A 25076-nucleotide genomic window follows, 5' to 3' on the forward strand; every position below is an offset into this window, starting at 1 on the left:
ATCCAGGCAACTTAGCTGCCTAAGCATCACACAGTCTCAGCTGACTCGCACGTGGAAAGGCTGAGCACCATTTTGCAATATCTCACAGATCAAGTCCCGCGTATCTCCCATACAACATAGCCGAGACTGTTAGAAACCTGTCAAAATTAGTCACAGCGGTTTTGGGAAATAAATTAGAAATTAAGGTGGCCAGAAACACACCCAATGACTGGACACAGCCTGAGCCACGGTTGGCAGCTTTGCCTGCAGCCACGCCAGGGGGCAATGCAGAACTTATGAGCCTCATAAACTGATGTTTGGAGAAAAACAGCTGAAATGTCAAAATATATTCAAAGCTAAAAATCGGAGTGGAAAATAACGAGGCGTTGGGAATACATTACGCTTAATATCACATTGTTACATTACTGTTGATAGCCTAGTGCACTACAGCGATCACTGCTGGTAATCGTGCATATGGTAGTCGCTAATGTCAGACTGTCTAATGCGGTCATTATTACAACATTTATAATAGTAGTAGCTCGGGATGATTTTCTCATGAACATAAGCAGCTCTTAACCTAGAAAAGGTGTCAGGTGCTGGTCATTCTCAATGTGGTGGGTGAAACAGCCCCTACAAAGATCCCAAGAAGGGTAGGAGTGTCCCAGTCCTGGTGAACATTTTTTGCGAATTCTAAATTGAGAACATAGATCATGAGAGTCGAGGAGGTGTTTAGCTAAAGGATTTTTTGGGATAAATTATTTTACTTATTTTTTGTCTGCTGCTCATACTGTGTGGCCACAATATACATTCACGTCCTTTTCCCATAAAAATTGTGCCAAATGTACTTCTAAAACTCCAGTTTTCTAATCTACATTGTGCCCTATACTGCTAACATTATACCAATGATAAAATAAAAAACTTTCCATACTATGCCAATCTTTTTGTAATTGCAACTCATTAATACCGGGGTGCATGCCCCAACACGGACTAAACCCCAATGACTGCTCACTTCAATCACCCATCACTTACAAACTGTCAGGCATGCGAACATTTTCCATCCTTTCGACAGTAATTTTCAGGGAATTTTGAAGTCTTCCCCACAATCATATAGTATTCCCCGTGCATGATCAGGTTGTGTCACCGATCCCTTGGTAATCTCTCCTGGTATCAGCCAATGGCTCTAGCGAGGAAGGAGGACAGGGTGAGGGGAGAGGCAGTAACTGTGATGTGATCCTGCCCCGGCCATGGCTCATCCACCTGGATTTTCTTTTGCTCACAGTTCTTCATATTTTCAATTTGACCGATGGTCAAACATGGAAACTGACGTATTCAATCACCTATGCGCAATTGGGGACTGAGTGAACATTGCCATTCCGCTCCTTTCTCAAGCCCAAACTGTAGTACATTTACCGAAGAACTACATAGTAGTTGTATATGAAGGCTTCATTTATCTATTAATCTGTGATTCTCTTTATGTTGGTTTGTGTTCACGTAGCTATATGGCTGTGCACATGAATGACTACATGCCTAAAGAATGGTCTGTGTGGAAGGATGCCTGCATGTTTGTGTATATGTTGCCTCTAGGTGTATCATCCCGTGTGTGGATGGACGTCTGTGTGTGCTGCTCTGCCTGTGCACGTGTGCACAAACTCATATTTGTGGTCTATGTCTAAGTGTGTCTGAGCGCACGCACTATGCAAAAATCAAACAATTTGGTTTTGGTAATGCATGACCTATTTAAGTACTTCAATTCATAATCGAATTCCAGAATGGAAACTTGTCAAAATATCTTCAAATAATTTCTTGATTTCATATGCAATGTACATTAACTATCTGCTTTCTTGACAAGCGATCAATATGTATTTGCTCAAGCACAAACTGTGAAAGAGCAGAAGGAAATCTTTTTGGGTGGCTGAAGTTAATGTTTTTAAACACAGATCTTACTTTTAATTTGCTTTCCAATTAGTAGAGAGCTTCTTTGGCCGGCAAATATCTCTCATCTACAAAAAAATTCACAAGCATTCTCAGAAAAATCGAGATTTTCTCGGAGAAAAGCCATTAAAAAAAAAAAGTCGAAATATAAACTACATTATTCGAAGCAGTCAGACCGAATTTTTATCCAAAAGTGAAAAATATTAGCAGCACCTTTATCGATCAGCCATTTTGCACTTGTTCAGGAGCTGAACTCTCTTGGTCAGGTGAAGCTGTACCATACAGTGCTCCTGTGGCGTCCACTCACATTCGATCATGGCTAGCTGTCCTTCCTCTGCAGGAATTCTTCACTGCAGCACATGTTCCATCAGGTTCGTAGAGTCAAGTACTGTAATTTCTCTATGCACTGCTATTATGGCAGCCCTATCACTAATGTCATTAACTTCTCTTTCACTGAAGCAACATCATCATTTTAACTTTCTTTTGTTGCAGTCACAGTAGTTCCTTACCTGCAGCACCATAATAATCCGCACTCCATCTAACACGGTCTTTCTTTACCAGTATGGCAGTACCTGAATAAAACTCACCCATCTGCCCATTTAATGTGTTGTGGCCATCTACCTCGCTAATAGAAGCAGACCCCGGAAGGATTATGAGCCTTGTACACATCACATCTCGGACTAGTCAGATGGGAGTCTGGGGACAGAAGGGCACACAATCTGGATAGTATCAAGGAAAGGGTGCTCCTCTAGGATCCTCTGGAATTGGAGGAAGCCTAAAAAGGTTTTAAAATTGCAGCACCCTGGTTGACCATGGCATCTATCTTAGACAACAAGAGGGATACAAGTACTGGACCGCCTCTACAGTATTGGGGCTGTTCTTTGTCATCTGGTTGTCAAAGAGGCCTGCACCGCAATGAAAGACTAACACTACTAGAAGAGGAGCGGAACGGCAGCTTCAGTTGGCACTGCAGGTAGAAGTGGACCTCTTTCGCACCCCGTTTTTAGGGATAGTGCATGGTGACACAGCATATATAATGGTTTTTCTTAGATAGCAGACGGGCAGCACTTGATACTGGTTCCCTAATAGTGTGCACAACGGAGTGGGGTTTTTGGTTTTAAACAGTCTGTGTTGACACAGGTTTTCCTGCACAACCGTGTTGGGTATGATGTGTGGAATGCATGAAATTGTGGATTGAGAGTGTAGGGAATACCAAATTATTACGGTTACTGTAACTTCAAAAATGTTAGTATTACAGTTCCCCATGCTGGAATCTTCAGTCTAGAAGATTAACCTAAACACAGGTGGCAAATAGCAGGTTTAAGCTTACTCAAGCGAACTCCTTAGTAAGCATGGCATTTAGAACTGGTCCACTTGGCATTTTTAAATTTGGAGATAGTGCATGCTGACGTGCATGCTGACGTGCATGCTGACATGGCATAGGATATTCATGTAACTGATAATGCGACTAGGCTGTTCCTTGAAGAAGAAAGAAGGAAAAGAGGGTGGTCACGGGAAGGGCAAGGGTAGAGCTCAGTGGAGTGCTCCCCTGGGTATCCAATTTGTTGGATGTAATGGCCTCACACACCCTTGCGAGTGTCATGCTTCATCATCGGCAATGCTCCTCGTCGGGCAGGCGGTGCAATGCCCAACGGGCTCACCTCAAAGAGGGGCTCTTTAGCGGAGATCTTTTATCCAACTGCCTATGAGTGAAGTGGGGGTGAGGGGCCAGAAGGGAAGGGATAATGTAAGTAAGTGAGTTTAAAATGTGGCACAAGGTACCGGAGATCAATTTATTCTGGTGGTCCCCTGCCACAAGTAAAAACAGTGGGTAGCCTGTGATCGCAGGAAATTAGGATTCCACGTCACGATCCAGGACTACATTGCATATCGTGGGGTCAACATGTTTCTCGCCTACGCACACTGGCTGCGATTCTTCAGGACCTAATTCGTTACTACTATCTCAAACATACACGACCTAATAAAGTATCAGTTAATTTTACAGTTGTACTACCTGTATGGTACTGCTCTTGCATAGAGGAGACAAAAGAAATCGTTACCAAAAATCAGTGACAACAAGTAACCCTTTTGTGACCGTGAGCACGCAGTGTTCATGTGGATAAGGTGACATACTAGTAGTGATTAGTGACCACTATGTGTTATCTTAAATCACAAATTAAAAACCATATAAACACATCATACATAGACTTAAAGACAGCAGCAGTTTCTTCAGGACCCCCGGTCAATGACCTGTGACTAGGGTCACCTGTTACTCACCCAATGGTCAAGGTGTATAGGTGTCAACAGTACCCGGTAGGTCTGACATTAAGGGGGAACCATAGGGGTTTAAGGCTATAAAAGAAAGCAAGTAAAGTGCTAGTTTGTAGAAGAGTGGTTTGTTTGTATGTTTAGGTAAGATACCTCCTCGCGAGTAATAAGCAGGCTGGAGGTATCTGGTGTTAAGCTGATAAAGATGTAGTGACGGTATTAGGAGAGGAATCTGACTCATGAGCCCAGAGACCAGGGTGTAACTGTCGCGTTAAGATTATCGACCCCAGGAGTAGAGGTAACTGTTGTCCCTTGGTCTGGGGGGCCCAGTACGTGGATTGTTTAACGAGCAAAAGCACTAATTATGTGCAATGCTGGTCACAGAATAGCGTGTTAATCGCTCCTGACTGTTGCTGCTTAACGGACAGGTACCGCTTCACGGCGTGTTAGTCGCCCCTGGCTATTGCCGCTTTGAGACCTGTCCAGAGACATCACAATCTCTCTAAATCAGAAATACAGGTGCTTAACTCCCTTGCCTATGATGGGACCATTACCATCAAACAGGCCGACAAGGGAGGGGCGACAGTGATAATGGACACGACCGACTACGAAACAGAGTGTCTAAGACAATTAGGGGATAGGCGCTACTACACCCCCATTCCATCTAACCCCACCGAACGACTCAAGACAACAATCACAGGAATGGTCGAGTCTGCAGAATGTCAGGAGTGGATATCTAAAAAGGAGGCTGAGTTCCTTGTGAAGAAAGCACCTAGGGTGCCCTATTTTTACACCCTTCCGAAAATTCACAAGGGGACCACCCCAGTGCCTGGATGCCCGATTGTATCAGGCATTGACTCAGTTTTAGAGCCCTTTCACAATTTTGCGACCACTTCCTACAGCCTCTAGTGAAGAGAATCCCTTCTTATGTCCAAGACACCACGGACGTTCTCCGTCTCCTGGACAATTTACAAGAAGACATCGAAATTGATTTCCTTATCACCCTAGACGTGGAGGCCCTCTACACGAACATCCCACAGAGGGCCACACTAGAGGTGATTGAGAGAATTCTCAGTACGGAGGAATCGACTTCCCCCACGCCACCCTCCTTCATCATGGAGTGTGCGAATCTTGCTCTTACTGAGAATTTCTTTGAATTTAGAGGGCAACACTACCACCAAACCCAGGGAACTTCTATGGGCAGTACTTTTGCCCCTTCGGTGGCCTGTCTTTACATGGCCGACTTTGAAGATTAACACATCAATGGTCCAATGAACCCCTACCACTCCAACATTAAACTCTGGAGGAGGTTCATTCATGATATCCTCATACTCTGGGCAGGGACTGAAGATCTTTACCAGGAGTTCTTTAACTGGCTTAATACCCTCAACAACTACCTTACCTTCACGATTAATGCCTCTGCATCGAGGATACCTTTCCTGGATCTCACCCTCAGACTGGAGGGGGGTAAGATCGATACCACCATGTATCGAAAACCAACGGACCGCAACAGTCTGCTCCTCTTTACAAGTCATCACCCCAGGGCGTTGAGATTGAACCTTCCCTTTGGTCAGTTTTTGCGGGTTAGGCGCAATTGCACCAACCTAACAGATTACAAGACTGAATCTACCATCCTATCCCGCAACTTGAGGGAGAGAGGGTATCCAACCAGGGAAATCTACAAGGCACGCAAACGGGCACAGAATAACCACAGAGGGGCCCTCCTGGAATATAATACTCCTACCGCCCCAGACAACGACCTCTTGACTTGCCTGACAACTTTCTCGCCAGTCTCAAATGAAATTAAGAAAATTATAAAGAGACATTGGCAGATCCTAAACACAGGGGACCTTGGCCTGGCGATCCCCAGGTTTGCTTTCAAAAGGTCAAGAAATATCAAGGACATTCTGGTCCACACCAGGCCTAAACAACCTGAAACCCACAGGCAAACTACACTCTGGCATCTACCACCGGTACGGGGACACTACCCTTGTGGCTCCTGTAGCGCATGCCCTTTTACTAGTATCACCAAATCCATTCAATTAACAGAGACTTTCCTGTGGGAACTCCGGTGCCACACCAACTGTAATACCCCGAATTGCATCTATCTACTCAGATGCCCATGCGATCTGCAGTATGTGGGCATGACCACCCGCCCTATCAAGATCCGCATCTCGGAACATAGAAGCAACTTTCGTTGCAAAAAAACGAATACCAAGATGTGCAGACATTTTATAGACCAAAACCATACTGCCGATTCATTGAGATGGCTTATCCTAGAGACACCCAACAATAAATCCAAACAGAACTTGTTTCAAAAGGAACAGAGGTGGATACACCGGTTGTCCTCTGATAGGCGGGGACTCAATGAGGACATCCCGTGGAGTGCTCTATAATAACTGCCTTCCACTGCCTCCCTGTTCTAACTGTATGATCATGGCTAACAGTACCTACGCCAGGTCGTCTATACAATTCTGAGTCCCGTCCGATTTGGCTGAAGGAATGTATAATGTATTGGTTAGTCGTGTGACACACGGTGATGCGATGAATTCCACAATGATGACCTCACATCAATATACATCAGTCCACCGTGGCTAATTGTCATTCTTCTTTTCCACTGTAACCTCTGTACACGTCATAACAATACTTATGCTATGATTTTGTAAATATTGGTCCCTTCCAAGATGGCCACTACAGTCACGGCCCGAATCACATGACACGCAGGGCGGGTTTACCTCAATGACTGGCCACGCCCCCCAACAATAGTTAACAGACCAACACGCCAGGCTACAGCACCACCCGGACCCGGTAGCGATGGGTAGGCATAACGTACGCTGACAGAGGCTGAGAGAAGTAAGTGGATCTCCCCTGGACTATTCTCATACCCAGCGAACAACACGAGGGCGCGTCATGTGAACGCTGCTTAGTTTACACTGGCGGGGTGCGTTGTTGGACTTCTCTTTCCCCTAACCTGATTCACAACGCATTAACCTCCTACGCGTTATTGACACAGCGAGGGGGCTCCTGCTTACACAATGCTCCGTCGTTTGACCATATTTACGCCGCTTTAAACTTTAAATTTTATAATCGGCAGGGAACTACCCTAGACACTTTACCCGCATACCTTTCCGTTTAGCGGCAATAGCCAGGGGCGACTAACACGCCGTGAAGCGGTACCTGTCCGTTAAGCAGCAACAGTCAGGAGCGATTAACACGCTATTCTGTGACCAGCATTGCACATAATTAGTGCTTTTGCTCGTTAAACAATCCACGTACTGGGCCCCCCAGACCAAGGGACAACAGTTACCTCTACTCCTGGGGTCGATAATCTTAACAGTTACACCCTGGTCTCTGGGCTCATGAGTCAGATTCCTCTCCTAATACTGTCACTACATCTTTATCAGCTTAACACCAGATACCTCCAGCCTGCTTATTACTCGCGAGGAGGTATCTTACCTAAACATACAAACAAACCACTCTTCTACAAACTAGCACTTTACTTGCTTTCTTTTATAGCCTTAAACCCCTATGGTTCCCCCTTAATGTCAGACCTACCGGGTACTGTTGACACCTATACACCTTGACCATTGGGTGAGTAACAGGTGACCCTAGTCACAGGTCATTGACCGGAGGTCCTGAAGAAACTGCTGCTGTCTTTAAGTCTATGTATGATGTGTTTATATGGTTTTTAATTTGTGATTTAAGATAACACATACTGGTCACTAATCACTACTAGTATGTCACCTTATCCACATGAACACTGCGTGCTCACGGTCACAAAAGGGTTACTTGTTGTCACTGATTTTTGGTAACGATTTCTTTTGTCTCCTCTAGGCAAGAGCAGTACCATACAGGTAGTACAACTGTAAAATTAACTGATACTTTATTATGTCATGTATGTTTGAGATAGTAGTAACGAATTAGGTCCTGAAGAATCGCAGCCAGTGTGCGTAGGCGAGAAACATGTTGACCCCACGATATGCAATGTAGTCCTGGATCGTGACGTGGAATCCTAATTTCCTGCGATCACAGGCTACCCACTGTTTTTACTTGTGGCGGGGGACCACCAGAATAAATTGATCTCCGGTACCTTGTGCCACATTTTAAACTCACTTACTTACACTATCCCTTCCCTTCTGGCCCCTCACCCCCACTTCACTCAAAGGCAGTTGGATAAAATATCTCCGCTAAAGAGCCCCTCTTTGAGGTGAGCCCATTGGGCATTGCACCGCCTGCCCGACGAGGAGCATTGCCGATGATGAAGCATGACATTCGCAAGGGTGTGTGAGGTCATTACATCCAACAAATTGGATACCCAGGGGAGCACTCCACTGAGCACTACCCTTGCCGTTCCCGTGACCACCCTCTTTTCCTTCTTTCTTCTTCAAGGAACAGCCTAGTCACATTGTCAGTTACTGTCTTTTGGGGCTCTGACTACGGCTGGACCTTCCATTCTCGAGTTTCCGTGAATGGTAATCCGAGCCTTTGGATCTTAACCTGATCCACTACCTCCCCTTCCATTGACATATAGGATATTCATGATCTTGCATAGGAAACTGGCAACACTTGATGCTGGCTTTGCAATAGCGAGTACCACAAGGTGAGGTTTGATTTTTAAAGGTCCGAGGTTACACAGGTTTTCTTTCACCACTGTGTTTGTGATGTGTGGAATGCCTTAGGTATACTGATAATCATTGTGAATTTTTTTTACTCAACGAGTTTTCTAAAATTTCTTATTCTTCCCCTTGCTGACAGATTCTGCTCAGATATTCAGAGCATGGATTTGTAAATGGAGTAACGTGGATACGTCAGTGCCTTTAGTTTAAGGTGTGTTTTGGTTGATGCCGCCTTGTTTTTTTACGGACAAACACTAGAAATCCTTTACTTACAGTGACAAGGGTGGCCTTCTCCAAATGTAATACCTCACAATAACGTAAAAGTAATATGCATGATGAACTCTTGCTTTGGTGTATTATACCATGGGATAATTTATGAATGACAAATACCAGTAAACTTTCAATATGAAATTTGACTCCTCAGCACTTGAGCATTTGAAGAGATCGGAGTTATGGATGAGTGTATTTTTTTTTTTAACTCTTTATTTGCGACTGCATTCTATAACAGATTATATAAGTGGTCTTTTCAACGTGGTACAGTCTTTTATCTTTTCACCCACACCATATTAAACAGATTTAGATATCTACTTCACAATACTACTTCTGAAACGTATCGGAGATCACTTAATCATATCCGTTATATAGAAGGTGCGACTATTATTTATGAGGTGATCAGTCCATTGTACTACAACTGGTTACATCCAAGTTGTGTAGCACTGAGCCTAGAAAATCCAAGTCTTAACAATTTCCCATCCCTCCCAACTCCCCCCACCCCGTTTTGTACGTCTCCTGGTCCCTCGTCTAAGGGGCAACATGTCCTGGCACAGAAACAATCTCACATGGGATATTGTGCTCGCCCTTTCCTGACTACCCTGCGCATTCCTCGGGGTCTATTCCTTAACTGATACCCCCATAACCTTCCCTCATAGGATTCGTATCTACGAGTTGTCTGCCTGTGACGACAGCAGCTCCGTTTCTTCCAGATCAAGCAGCATCCACTCCCAGTCCTGCGCAATTGGGTATTTTCGTTGTCCCTTCTCTTCCTCCCTACGCAATACAGTACCCTCCGCTCTGCCCCACCTCAACAGATCGGACCGCCATACCTCTAGGTCTGGAGGCCTAGCGGACTTCCACCTCATGGTTAAAGCTCTGATTGCCAACAGCAATGATAGATCGAGGAACTTCAACTGAGCTTTATGTTGTTTGGGGCGTTTCCACTGTCCTATCAAACAATATAACGCCTCTTCTGGCACCTGCAGGGCTGTGACTGTACGCAATATACGACAAACATCCCCCCAGAATCCACGCAATCGCGGGCATGCCCATATCATGTGGAGGAGGCCGGCCTCGTCTGCCTTACAACGTGGACAGCAGTGGGGAGAGTCCGGGAACATTCTGTGTAGACTTTGAGGGGTGAGGTACGCCCTATGCAGTACCATAGCCTGTATAAATTTGAACTTAACATTCCTGGACACCTTCCTGGGATGTTCAAGGATAATCTTCCAGGCACCATCTGCTAGAGCCTCCCCTGTGTCCAATGTCCAGGTGTCTCCGAGTGCGTTAAGAGAAATGGCTGCGTGCTCCCTGATCCCAGTATAGAGCCATCTCACTAAGTGGCCTCCAGTCCCCATGTAATAGAGTAAGTGTACTAATTCGTGCTGTGTAGGTTTAATTCCTTGTGGGGCCCATGTACGTCTTATGTAGTGTGATACTGTGGCGTGTAGAATGTATAACCGTGGGGGAGGCCCAGTAATTTGCAAAAAGGAGTCATGGTCTAACATCGTGTCATCTCCAAAAAGTCCTCCTACCGTGTCCACCCCCCCCTCCCTCCAGGGCCGCAGTCCACGCTGTGTCAGTCGTCCTTGCGGTGTTGGGATACCCAACAGTGGGACGTTGTCTGCGTAAGGTTTGGTCTCCGCCAGCACATCAGGGCCGTGTATAGTAGAGGATGGCAATCCCGAGGGATCCTGGTCTTAGGCAATAGTAGGGAATGTAGTTCCCCGCGTGCCAGTCGCGTGCCAGTCGGTCTGTTGTGAAGTCGATCTCATGGAGATTTCTACCCGCCACCCATCGTGCTAGCCACTGGTGCTGACTGGCATAATCGCAACCACGCAGGTCCGGCATTCCAAGGCCTCCCAGTTAGTGCTTAATTGTAATTTTCGGAGACTGATTCTCCTCCGTCCAGAGCCCCAAATGAGAGTAATCAGTATCGTGTTTAGTGTATTAAAGATTAGGATGAGTGTAACTTTGATGTGTTCCTATGAATGTTCACTGGAGGACCTTAGGCATCAATCCCATAACTGGAATTTTCACTTTTTTCTTTTTTTGGGGATTATCTATTTTTTAATATTGACAGATGCCTTGCTTATGGCATCAATTTTGTGAATATCATCTGGATTTGGATTTTGGATAGGTATTTATAGAGCGCAAACGTTCGCTCCGGAGGGAGCATCATGGCGCTAATAAACCAATGACCAAATCACAAAGAAGGTAGTGGGGAGTTAAATGGCTGCTTTGGTCCAGTCATCCGAGAGATTAAAAATCCACGTTTTGAGTTGTTTCCTAAACGGCATTTCAAGCGTCTGAAGTCTGAGATGCCTTGGCATGCTGTTCCAGGCTCTAATAGCCAGAGAACTAAGTGTTTTTCCGCCTTTAGACTTCAGATTGAATTTGAAGGGGGCCATGAGATTTTCTTGCGAGGATCTGAGAGAGCGGCCCGGTGTGTAGTGGGGAAAGCGGCTTGACAAATATGCTGGACCGGATTTGTTGAAGGCTCGGAAAGCTACAATGAGAATTTTAAAGAGTATTCTTTTATGCAAGGGGAGCCAGTGTAGGGATTTAAGAGCAGAGGAGATTGAGGATTTGCGTGGGAGTTTAAGGACAAGGCGCGCAGCAGTGTGTAAGACACTTTGAAGTTTCAATCGGGTGGACTTTTTAGTCCCTGCCAGGAGGCCGTTACAGTAGTCCACTCGCGAGAGTATGAGGGCTACCGCGATGGTCTTTCTGGAGTCGAGCGGGAGGAAGTCAAAGAACTTTCTCAGGGACTTTATGATGCCGAAGCATTTACCTGCTACGGTCGTGGCGTGGGTGTCGAAAGAGAGATCGGAATCAAAAATAACTCCGAGGTTTCTGGCTGATGAAACTGTCTGAGGTGGCGCAGCGGAATTATCAGGCCACCACAGGGCGGGACAAAAAGAAGCGTTCTTACCAATGGGCAGGATCTCGGTTTTATTCGAGTTGCAGCGGAGATGGTTAGCGTCCATCCATTGAAAGACCGCTGTGAGACAGTGCTTAAGGTTGAGTTCGGCCCTGTTTGAATTGTCATCGATAGGGATGACAAGCTGGGTATCGTCGGCATAAGACGTAACGGTTATGCCGAACGATTCTATGAGGGTAAGCAGGGGGATGAGATATATATTAAAAAGGAGGGGACTTAGAATGGAGCCCTGAGGAACTCCACAAGAGACCATTTTTACTTTTGAATGAAAGGGACCCAGTGTGACAGTTTGAGCCCTGTCGCAGAGGAAGGAACAAATCCAGGCTAGGGCCGAGTTTGTAACGCCGATGTCCTTGAGTCTGTTAAGCAGAATGGAGTGGGAAATAGCCCTGGGGGAGACTACGTGATGATGCTGGACAAAACATGTGTAGGCTGGAAGTTTTGATGAAAGAAGCAGAATAAAGAATGATTGTTGAAATATCATGTCTTTTGTGTGCTTGCAAGTTTTTATTCTAATATTTCAAGTTCATCATGAGCTTGGGAGCTGCTCTTCTCACTTGTTTTACAGCACCTATAGAACTTCTAAAATAATCACTTCCCTTCCCTTTGCTAGCTAGTTTGTGCTGACAAAGGCTCTGGCCACTTGTGTTATATTGTGAACAGTGTCCCCCACCAAACAACCAGTCACCCTCGACTTTACCACCGGAAAAATGAAGGTGCAACAGTGAAATTGAGGAGTGATGTGCTGTTTTGGTGGTAGGTTTTGTTGGAATACTTAGTTTAAAACTGTGACACTTTTTATTCTTGCCTTGGGACCAATGTGGTACCCAAAGTTGGCCCACTATCCTGACTCTAAGGGGAAAGATCATCGCTAAAAACTTAATGTCAAGCATTCCCGGAACTCCCAATGCTGATCCAAAAAACAACCCTTGGGCATAAAAGCGACTACATGGTCGATGTTATCAGTACTCAAGAGCACAGAGCTAACATGCTAAAAAATAACCTACGAGATTGTATCACAGCTGCAAAAGGTACTAACTATTTCTGTTTCTACTTACTTTTAGGTTTTTTTCCCCTAGCTTTTAAATGTATCCGTTAAATACATTCCTTTTATTTTCCGAAAATAAAACACTGCACGGACAGTGATGTTACCGCATGACATTGGTTTCTTACTGTATTTGAGATTCTAACCTACTCTGGCCCCTGAAGTAACCCATGACCATTCGTTTTTGCTATCCTAAGAGAGACAAGTGACCAAAAAGAGTAACTCTGTGATCTAATTGGAGTTTTGTGGCCTTGGCACATCTGTGGTAAAGGACACAGTCCACACAGAATACTGCCCAATAACCATGGCCCTAAGAAGAGGCCTCATTATTATAGAAACTCTTTCGATAATTTTAGTTTAGTGTATAGGCACTAAATATGCAACTAGTCCTGGATGGTCCTCTCCGACACTGAATCTTTTTTCAGCCACAATTGCTTTCAAGTGAACTTTTGTACCTTCCTTTTCAATCACCTCGCTTCTCTCTCCTTTGTAGAATCACATTCTTATCTTACACATAAGTGAACCGTGGTTCCTACACTCGTTTCATCTGCTTTTCTTTGTGGTTCTGGCACGTAGCCACTTGTGTGAAGCAGAGTTATCAAAGGAGGCAGATAACCACGCCGCCTTGCAATGCAACACAATGTGCCACTAACAGTGTGGATGGTCATGCACTGAGAGATGAATAACCAGAGAGCTCATAAGCAAAGCACTCCGACACCTCTATGAACTATGTCCGTTTACACAATGATGAAGATAGTATTTTATTCTGTTTAAGGCATATACAAGCAATCTCTTGATGTCGAATAACATATTTATTATGACCCACAACGTCACTCTTCTTAATGTTTACATAAACGAAATATGTAACTTACGTTCAATAGAAACAATTTCCACCCCCTGCCAGTACAAAAAACGTCCCCACTCCCAAACCAAATAAATTCACCAGTCCCAGCTGGCGTAAGGGCAAAAAAAAAAAACAAGCATTGGCATAGCCAATAGGTCTCGCTTGTGGGACCTTATAAGTATTTTGTTTTGCAGCACAATATCCTTGTAACTAAATACTTATAAGGTCCCTACAAGCGAGACCTATTGGCTATGCCAATGCTTGTTTCAATCTTCCAGTTAATGTTTACTTAACCGGAAAACTGTCAAGGGTCATCAAAAATAATGGAGTCTGACAGTAAATATACCTGAAAAACGAGCTAGAGTTTCCATGCTGCGGCACCAAACCGTAGCAAGTACCTAACTTCCCTTTTAAAACACCCGCAGACACCAGGGAAGATCACCTGACATTTTTCTCTCTAAAACTGTTTAAAACAAAAAGTCCATACAATGAGGACTTTGTTAAAGTGCCCATAAAAGTCCGGAAATGTATTCCCATTAAAATCAGCTGGGAAATGGCATTGTAGCGATTTAATATCCATCCACGCAGAGTGAGATTATTACAGGTCTTTAAAAAACATTTTTATAGACTCCCTCCTTTGAGCGAGATGTTTATTATCCACACTGTTAAGTGCTTGTCTTACCTGAAACGGAGGTGTTTTACCAAAGGCAGCTTACTAGAGTCAAACACTGTTCGGGTTCCTCTGTACAATGAGCCACGAGGAGCGCGGGAAGTGGATGGTGGGTGGCAAATGGACTCAAAGCGGCCGGTCGCTTTGATGTTCGGATAAGCATCAGATAAGGATCTGTCTGGCCTCGAACACCTTCAAGCAGCGGCAGCCGGCCCTTCACACGCCGGCCTCCCAGCCAGCCTGTCTCCGAGTGCCAGCACCAAAGAGGGGGGTTTGAAGCCCTAAATGAGTATTCCTTAGAATTTTTATGGGCACCCCTTGCAGTTTGTAGTTACATATTTACAACTGCAGCTCGCCTGAAGAGCAGAGTGTGTGCTGGGTGACTGGCAAGCGAGCAGCAAATCCAACAGGCTGCTGCAGTGGACTGAAGGGACGAAGGAATACGATAAATCATATTTATAATAACAAGAAGACAAACCTGTTTTATGACAGGTGGGGAAGACCCCGGAGCTGTCGTGAAAGTTAAAAAAGAAACTTAAAGATAATCACACAGCGCCGAGAAGAACATATCTTCAAATATTCGTGCCTCATTTAGACGATATTCAACAACTGTAGAAGCCGGGTTGCTTCGAATCTGGAGCGGATTCACTTATTTTTCAGCTCGAAAAGTGCTAGGTGAGGTGATGGGAAAAGGCAAAAGGAGGAGTGCTGCTACGGGCTGGGGAGATATTTTGTTTATCACAGAGGGTGAGGGCAAAAAGGGAGAGCCCGATAGGGACCCGTTGCCGTCTCAGCACCTGCTAGCACCGGCAGGACCCGTCCACTTAAAGCCCCGAATGCAGCTAAAGGTGGGGACCTCTGTTAGTCTAAGGCTCGCCCTCTGAACCGTGCGCTCATCTAAGCCCCCGTGCTTCCTTCTACATGCTGGCATGCTCTCTGCTCGCCTCGGTCTCATACAGAGGTTGAATGCTGCCAGATCTCTGCACTCTGTATATGTAGAGATTTTACTCCCCTGTGTGTGTAACACAAATGCCCCGATCCCCACCGCGGTGCCCTACCAGGAGGTAATATGCTCCCTGGTGTGTTGCACAGATGCCAGGAGCTCCGTGGTGCACAGCGAGAGGGCTCGGTGTGTACCCGGTGTGTTGCCTAAGTGCCCTGATTTCCCAGGTGCGCTGCAAGAAGGTTCGGCGTGTCTCTGGTGTGTTTGCACCGATGCCGTGATTTCACTAGTGTGCCGCGATTATACCAAAATGAAAGAAATAGAAAAAACATCTATTTCTTTCATTTTAGTATAAGCGCGGCACCCGCACTTTACTTGTAACATTTTTAAAGTAATAGCACCGTCTTGCCTGCCTTCAATTTGATGCCGCTCTTTGGTCTCGTTGTACCAACTTTGTTCATGTCACTCTGCCGGGAAATGGGCTGTTAGTTCACAGAAGGAAGAAAACTGAAACAAGCTTCTCGGCATTGCTGGTGGGGGGAGTGGGGGGGGGGGGGGGGAGCAGCTGGCAGATGCGAGTGGAGCGCGCGCTGGAGAGGGAGGGGGTGGGAGGACTAGGCAGCGGGAGAGAGGGAGAAAGGAGCGCAAGGGAGGCGTTTTTAGATACATGAAGCCAAAATTACAAGTGAGCATGTTACAAAAGCAAACGTTACGTTACATGAGACAATAGTGACAGTTGTGCAAGTATCAAGAGCAACAAAATACAAGAGGTAGCAAACGATATGCAATAGCATATCTGAGGGAACACGGCCTGGGGGAAGCTGGCTGGGGAGGAGAAATGAAAGGAAGGCTGTGTTTGCGGGGAGAGAGAGGGGAGGTGCTGGTGTGGGAGGGGGGAGGTGCTGGTGTGGGAGGAGTGCTGCTACGGCAAGGCTGTGTTTGCGGGGAGAGAGAGGGGAGGTGCTGGTGTGGGAGGGGGGAGTTGCTGGTGTGGGAGGAGTGCTGCTAGGGGAGGAGAAGCCCTGGCTGTGAATGCTCGTGCATGTTCACGTGAACTGCAAGAAAACGCCGGGCTGAAACCCCTTAGTTTGAAGAGGATTTTGCCGACATGAATTCGATCCTATCCATTCCTGCGGAATGGGACAGGCTCGACCTAAAAAAGAAAAAGAAAACTTCCCTTAATCCAGCTGCATCACTGCTTTCGTGTCTCCACTGCAAGTATAGGCTCCCAGACTGCACAGAGGCCAATCCGGACGCTGCTCTCACAGTATGACAGCAGCGTCCGGATTGGCTTGAGCACCCTCGATTTGTGCTCCCTGGAAAACTGGGAGCCTGTGCCTGCTGTCTCCAACCCGGCAACGCAGTTCGAGTTTGAGACAGCTTCAATGCCTAAAAATGTCATTCCCTAAAACCTCCCACCCAGCACTAGTCCTTCCCTGCAACCTGCTGGCCCTCTCTCTCTATCTGATGTAATCAAACCTGTCATTCGGGGACACAGCCTCGACCTTTTTATCCTACCACAACAGCCAGAATAACAGCATCGGTAGCTAAGAATCTTTCAAAATAGAAGCACGTTCTCACATCAATGTTCCCTTTAGACAGCATCACTAAGAAGTGTACTCGCCTCTAAAATGGGGAATTCTGAACTTAAATGGGAAATTGTGCCCGGATAGTGATAAGAGGACAGCCAACACCTAGAAGGTTTATACCTACAATTTAGCCACTAAATCAAAATAAACCTCCCCCGAAGCAGCCACAATTTCTAGTTATTTTGTTAAATACTAGGTGAACGTGGCATGTTCCATGCAAAATGTAGACACCTCCATTCTAGTTCCAGGCCCGAAAATAACCTTCAACACCCCCACGCCATACTAAGAACGTTTATTAACTGCCTCTGCAGCACCAGAGCAAAATGAGAAATGTAAATACTGTTCTCTGGAAAGCTAAACAAACTTGAGGTTACACATACACACTCCCTACCCCTTAGAGTCACTCACACATACACACTACCCAAACACATACCCACACACCTCTCCCTCCACTCTATCCCAGGCAATGGTGGGTCAATCCTCCCTGAAGAGGGGGTGATTCCAGAAACATTTTACACACTCTCTAGATTTTGGCTCTGTAAACACGCGGAGCTGAAGCAACAGCTATTCTTGTGAGTAGGTGTCTAAATGTGTCCCTCCAATGTCCTTCTCGTACCCAGTAACTTGGCAACATGATGGTTGCCCACAGACATTACCACTTTCTGCTTACTAATGAACTGAGGGTCCTGACATTTGTATCTTTTTTTTTTTTTTAACTTCTGCGCCACGGTCCATCACTCCAGACATGGGGTCTGTGGTCCTGCCACACATGCGGGGCTTTAGAGGGCAGAGGCCACGCAGGTCTGCACATGCAGAGCCCCACCAAAACTAACTCAGTCTCGGCAACCAGCTCTCGCACTCAACTGTATGCAGGTCCTTGAAGGTTCCACTCAAACCTAGTCATAAAATGTGAATATCACTCTTCCACTGTCATTCTAGAACTCGTTACTCCAACAGCTCTTGCATTAACAATTCTTAGCTTCCATCCTAGTCACCAAAAGCATCGAACGGATGGAAGCACACACACGCACCATATTCCAGAAACAGTATATCCAATAGATGAATGAGGTCATCGCTCTTTGAAAGTAAATAACAAAGGCTTCTTATACCCGAGAAAGCAGCTGATTATTAACAAAGGCTCCTTTCTTTCCCTATAATAAAATATTTAGGAGCATCTAAGGCCAGCGGCCAGTTGGGCTTAATACAGGAATGACTGGGTCTGTGTCACCCACAACTTCATATCCCGACTAGGGTTGACACTGCACCAGGCTCACCACGAACATTTCCTACCCAATGTTAGAAGGGATAGTTAACAACCCACTGCTTATACCCATAGTTCAGTTTCCTAAACATTTAATAACATATTGTTATCTAATTTTGACCCAAATCAAATTGGAAATGAGCGGCGCCATACAGTGGCGTTCCTAGAATGTGGCATTTTGGGTGGGCTGCCTTCAGTTACCAAACTCCTTTCTTTCGATATCTCGCAACTCCTTTCCTCCGATATCTCGAAAAGAGTACACATTTTAGCAAAGACACAAGGACTGAGAGAAATTATGAGAGGGAGATATGGACGGATTTTCGAGGTTGTCAGAAGATTAAAAGAGTCTTGTCTAAAGAGCCGGCTTATGGTAGAAGTAGAACCTCAAAATTTAAAATAACAGATTCCGACGCTCATGTTTCTAACGAATATCTGTTTGGAGTGAGATTTTTTTTAAATCTTTGGATGGGTAGGAACTGAATGAAGAGCACAGACGAATAAAATAAGAAAATAATCAATTGTATGGTCTGAACTATAATCTAAAGTACACAATTTAAGTTAATGGAGAGTACGCAGCGGCATGTGCGGAATGAAACCTTGAATGAAATGTTGATCTGACCTCCTTGCTTTGAAATTTCTGTATGAGGATAGCAGCACGTGAGAATAGGCTATGTACCTTATGTTTCATGCTAAGTGTACTGTAGAAATGACTACACTCTTACTGACCGTGTATTAACTACTGTTTTTGAATGTGCTAATCTTGAATGGCAACAGTAGAGTTATAGTAATATTCACCATTATTGGCCATATATCCAGAATCATTTATTTTTCTCAATTCAATTCTAGCATTGCATGTACTTACTGGATCATTCACGTCTATGGAAGAGATGATTGTCCAATGAACTCAATCAAATGGTAAAGATTTTAGCATTTGAATGAGATAAGCAAACTGTAATCTATAGATATCCTCTCTGGATAAGGATTCCAACAGATATTTGGTTATTGTTGTCACGCCGTCCCACTTTCATTTAAGAGGTGCAGTAAAAACCTCTACAAAATGCCCGTTCACTCCTGATCTAGGCCCGATATTTTTTTTAATCTAGGACTTCCGTTTTCACTACACCAGCTCAGTACACATTTGTTTGCTCCAAGTACCAGTATTTTATTACTTTTAACTCATCAGTAGATTATTTCAATTGTTTCCTATGGCTGCCCCTATTTAGCATGCCTATGAGTTGTTCACCTGTTGCTCTTGGGTGGAACCTAAACAGCATTTACTCTGGAATCAGGGCTGGTGGTCTCTTTAACAAGGCTGTCTGTATCCATCACATGCATGTGGGTTGCTCAACTGCTGCTCATTGGGGGACCATTTAGATCATATATGCCATGACTGCCTGTGTCCCATGCATACGGGGGTCTGCTCCAAAGTGGGTTCCTCAGAGGCCCTTTGCACAGGCATAGCAATAAGCATAAAGCTTTCTGCATTCCATTCCTCTCTTCTTTTCCCCTTGTTACATGCTTAAGCACAGCAACCCTTGTAAGGATATTAGCCCACAATGGTCAGTCATGCAGGACATCAATATGCTTGCCACCTTGTAATACAACACTTTTCCAGGTAAGCACAACCCAATAGTGTAGCATGCTACTCATGTGCCAATGCATTTTGGCACCTTTACAGGTTATGAAGCGCTAACTAAATGCTTTTACAATATAATGCTGGTACTATATTATGACAACTCCATTGACTGTTAATATTTATATTGAGAGTTAAGCTAGCATTGGAAAATAGTGGTACAGCAAGAATATTCAAACATTTTATCAACAGTGGCTGCCAGGAGCTGGAGGCAACGTTGCCATGACAATGTTGCCATAAGTGAGAGATCTTGATTTCACAATGTAAACCTCAAAGAATACACCCGTTTCATTCATATACCATTAAATACTACCTTGAGTCATGAAAGATTACATGATGGGGCTCTATGAACCCATGAAGTTTAGATGAAAAAAACTAAATACACTGAGGTCAGTAGAGACTATAAGGCCATATAGCAAAAGTACCTTTTTTCTAAACAGAAACAAGGATGGTTTCACAGAACAAAGAACTTTTTTTGTACACTGGGTGGAAAGAAGTTGACATCCTACCAGGTTCACCAGCCTACACCTGAGAAAGCTCCTAAACAAAACGTGTCTGTGGACATAGACTGGACAAAGTCTATTTCTCAGTGTGCAAACCAGAGGAATAATGGGAAACGTATTCAAGGTTTTTCCTGCACCTCTTAAATTTCCAAACTGTCATTATTAAAAGGACATGGTGCGCCTCTATCTGTAGTGTTCTACCCCATATTGCTTTTAAATAGTTCTAAAGTTACAGCATTTATCTAGTTCAAGAGTAACTTACTGTATACGGATTGTGTTTTTCCAAAGACTGTAAATAAGAGATGTGCTCTTTCAGCAGGTACATTTGCTACACAGTCAGGCTGCAATTCCTTCTGGCATGAATACATCCAATCTGGCACAAACTCATGTTTGCATAAGAGTCAGTAGCAAATTGCTCAGACCAGGGATTTTGCAACGTCCATTTCAGCCTAGTGAGTAAGTAAAATTCTTTATTGTGTAGGTAATGAAAACCATTACAATATGAGATGCAACATTAATTTAAAATATATCAGAAATAGCACTTTCTTGTGAAATAATAACCGTTGATTTAAAAAGGTGAACGTACTGTTGATAATAGTCTAAGGATTATAAGTGCTAATCCAAGTTCTGTAAAGTGAGAGTTAAAAAGTTCCAGAAGATCAAATTTGTTGTAGCTCTTGACACAATTTCTGTTTTTTTCAAAATTAATAACGTATTTAATTGTTCGACAGATAAATTGTGGGTCCGCTGAGTTCAACGCTTGGACAATGGCTGAGCGGCATGTGCGAATTCCTAGTTCATTAAATTTTGCCTAGAGTAGGTGCCTACGTTCACTGTCTAATTACGGGCAAATGTAGATCAGGTGAATGATGTCTTGTACAGCAGCACCACATAAGTTACACTCCTTTGAGCCTGGTGTCCTCCAGCCGGGTTGGTCGGCATTTGTAGGCAAGTTACCCATTCGTAGGGTTAGGTATTTTGATTTGAGATGTGAGGGAAAGGCTAACCCTAGATAGGCTGCCGGAGTCGGCTTCTTATATAATTGAATTATCATCCAAGCATGTGAGCGTTGTCTCAGGATTGTTTTATCATCAGTCAACGAGTGCCTATTAGCTGCCTTTTTTACAGCCTGCTTGAATGAAGATACTGGTGAAACCTGACACAGAACGGCTAAGCATATACAGCAAATGCGCGATTTGCAAACCTCGGAATGGGGAAACACGTACAGTACTCGTGTCTTCCCCATTCAGACTTGCAAAAAGCAGAAAAAGCTGCAGAGTGCTCCCCGTTAAATACCAAGCCCTGTGCAATTGTTTTTTACGGCTGCATAATTAGCAGCCGAGAGGTGCAGTTTGCGGATGCCTTAGAATGTGGACATCAGCATTTCTTGCTTTTCCGAGATTGCTATATGAGAGTAACCCATGCAGTCTAGAGATGAGAGACACCTTCAACAACCCCATCAATGCCCAAAGCTAAAACTACGCCTTGGCGTAATCCCTAAACTCCCACACCTTCCACCCTGGGAAAGAAACAATTCATCACAGCAGTGTCGCCTGTGCAAAACCGCCAAGGAGGACATCGTTCATGTGATTTGCATCTGTCCTGGACTAAAGGACCTGAGGTATAACTTTTTACAACCATTTTTTAAACTATACGCCGTTCGGACCTGCAGGAAGGCAGTCAAACTGTGCTTTAACACCAATAACACTAAATTGAACTGCCAAGTCGTGCGGTTCTTGGACTCGTCAAGGAAAAGACTAAACAGTGTTTGACGAACATTATATGGCTCTGAGGATAACCACAAACTGATCTTAATTAACTTTCTACTTTTAATCAAATTTAACTCGAAAATCTTAAAGTACAAATGCTTTTTATAAATGTACCACTGGTGTTTTTATAATTTTGTAAAAGGTTTTAATTAACCGTGCACAAATAAAAACGTCATTACTTACTTACCATCAATGCCCAAAGCAGGACTCACGTTGTGTACCAGCAATTGTGCCTTAAACAGTCTTCATCTCTTACCCACTTCTAAATCGAACCATGTTCATGCACAATACAGGATTCTGCACTCAATACATAAAGTCATCGCTCCATCAAGTACGTAGTTCCCAAACTGTTGCATCTTACCTGGAGCTCCTCGAAGGCTTCGTCAATGTTGGTCACCTGATGCTGCTCATGGAGGGACGGCTCGTCACAGAAGAAGCAGACCACGGTCCGATCAGTCAGGCAGAAGAGCTTGACCTTTTCGTGGTCCTTACACGGAAAGGAGTTCCTCTGAGCATTGAGGATGGCATCAAGAGGGAAGGCAGCGTACCGCTCGACAATGTTGGAGAGCTTCAGGCTGGGTGAGAGAGTGGGTTCAGCAAACGTCCTACGGCACTCGGGGCAATCCCGGGCGACTTGGTGCTCTTGCCGGCTCCAGTGCTCCGTGATGCACTTGCGGCAAAAGTAGTGCTCGCAGCCGAAGCTCACAGGGTCCTGGTAGATGCTCAGGCAGATAGAGCAAAGCAGTTCATCCTTTAAGCAGCACGCCATCATCGAGGCGAAAATTTGACCCAATTAAGACGCTAACCGCAGTTAGCAGAAAATACCTGGTCGAAAAAAGTAGCTTCCTTCGCCTACAGTGATGAAAATTAACTACTATTTGCATAAATATTAAATAAAACCACCAGCTATGTCTGTTGTGCAAACTGGGAAAATTTAAATCCCTGCTATTCACATCGCAATGAACATCCGGTCTATGTCTAAGGCCTCTCTGATCATTAATAAGGTTGTGTCTTTATGTCTCCAGCTAGACTTCACCCATAGAAGTCACATTCACATACTATAATTTCTCACTAGAAAATTAATATCCGTCACAGTTCATGAAGAATTGGTTCTGGAAGTATACGTTAGCTTAAAAATTGCCTGCTCCAACATATCAATGTTCTTGCTAACCTGCTACAGCTCAAAAGATAGGATGTTACTAATAACCCTTTTCATGAGAAAATAAAACTGCAACATACTTCGAAAATATCTTAAGCTCGATCTGATGACACAAGTCTTGCATGCGCAATATGGGACACATCGGTATGGTGGATTGATTCAACCCTTCCTTCATTTCTACTCTGTAAACATCACAGATATATATATATTACGTTGCCTAGCAATGTAACCTATGTGCAAGACGTGCGCAGTGCTAGTCGCTAGTGATGCCCAAGCCAGTGACTGCAGATAACGGAATCGCAGGAAGCAAGCTGATAAAATGGATGGAAAACTAACACCAGCTGTGGTAACATGAAAAAAGGCGAAACTAACACCACTATAGCAAACACTAAGCTCTTACAGTCCTAGCTGCCCGACAGTCTTGTCTACCCAATGGTTGTTTGCTAAATTTCACTCAAATAGGGACAACCTCCGAAGGCTTCCTCACTGCCACTTAAACCACAGCTCAGCCATCACTGCCACATCATCTATAATCGCAGCTCCCCTAATGCACCCCTTGCTTTTATATAAATCCCAAGCACTCCTCGATCCTTGACAACCATCGAGAACTACTCACTGACACTTAGCTCCAGTGTACCCGTTAAACACATCTCATCCCAACACATTTAAAGACCATCTGTCCGATGATTATCAGGATCGTCCGCGAATTCAGCCGTAAATCCGTAATTCATCTTTTAGCGGATGACATTAGTCTGTGATTTCAGTACTTCCGGGTCGCATGGCAGCCAATTCCAAAACACAATACATTCTAGGAGTAGGGGGACAACTAGGATGCAAAATGACCTAGGATTGGAGCACTGACTATATATCAGCCAATCCTAGCGCGCTGCACAGACTTCCGAAAAAGCGATTGGTTGTTGCGCCCGCACGTGCCTTTCAGGTGTGTAAACTCTGTCCTAGCGCTAGCAGCCTGGTTGCCTCACGTTGCTTTAGTTGGTGGAGTTTGGAAGGGGTTTCGCTTGGCTGGCGGCGTACTGTCGCTCATTCACGGACAGGGGAATAAACTTGAGCCGGGCTGCAGAAGTTGGCCTCGCCAGACACGTTTTAAGGCGTGGGCAAAGTGGGCTGTGGCACAGGGCCCTATTTTTAGGGGCCCCTGATACAGCCACCTCTGTTCTGCAGAGCGTTCCCTGATGACATTGAATACTCTTTAAACAGATTGTTTTATACACCGTTTTCCTTTGATTTCATTGTAATGTGTGTGATGCGTAGGAGTCTATTACAGACACTTTGCAGAGAAAAGTTTGTTTTTCAGTACAAGGAACATCCATACAACAAGTTTCTTATTGATCAAAACAGGACCTCACAAGTGAGAAATGAGTGGGGGTTACAAAGATTATTTGCAATAACATTAGTGAGCTGCTGCTGTATATTACAATATTGAAAATAGGTCACTATCATACATGCCAACATTTCAGAAGAGCAAAGTGGGAGATTAAAAAAAAAATCGGGAGAATGAAGCCTTGAATTGGGCTACTGTCATGTATGGGCTTTGGAAGTGTACTGCTGCAGGATCGGACATTTGAAACACAAATGCACGTTTTTTTCTTACCTTTCAGAAGCATGGAGCGCAATGGCAAGCAGAGAG

The 25076-nt window shown here is 44.6% G+C and overlaps 1 protein-coding gene across 1 annotated transcript in view; it reads right to left on the reverse strand.

The window, feature by feature from the left end:
• The window catches only part of TRIM62 (tripartite motif containing 62), a 115563-nt gene extending 91355 nt beyond the window's left edge, over positions 1–24208 (reverse strand). The window contains exon 1 of the mRNA XM_078643016.1: positions 22631–24208. Coding sequence (XP_078499142.1) covers positions 22631–23041 — 411 coding nt within the window. The 5' untranslated portion in view covers positions 23042–24208. The remainder of the gene's footprint in view (positions 1–22630) is intronic.
• Between the last annotated feature and the right edge of the window lie 868 nt (positions 24209–25076).

Source organism: Lissotriton helveticus, chromosome 5_1, assembly GCF_964261635.1.
Source record: "Lissotriton helveticus chromosome 5_1, aLisHel1.1, whole genome shotgun sequence".
In the NCBI taxonomy this organism is placed as follows: domain Eukaryota; kingdom Metazoa; phylum Chordata; class Amphibia; order Caudata; family Salamandridae; genus Lissotriton; species Lissotriton helveticus.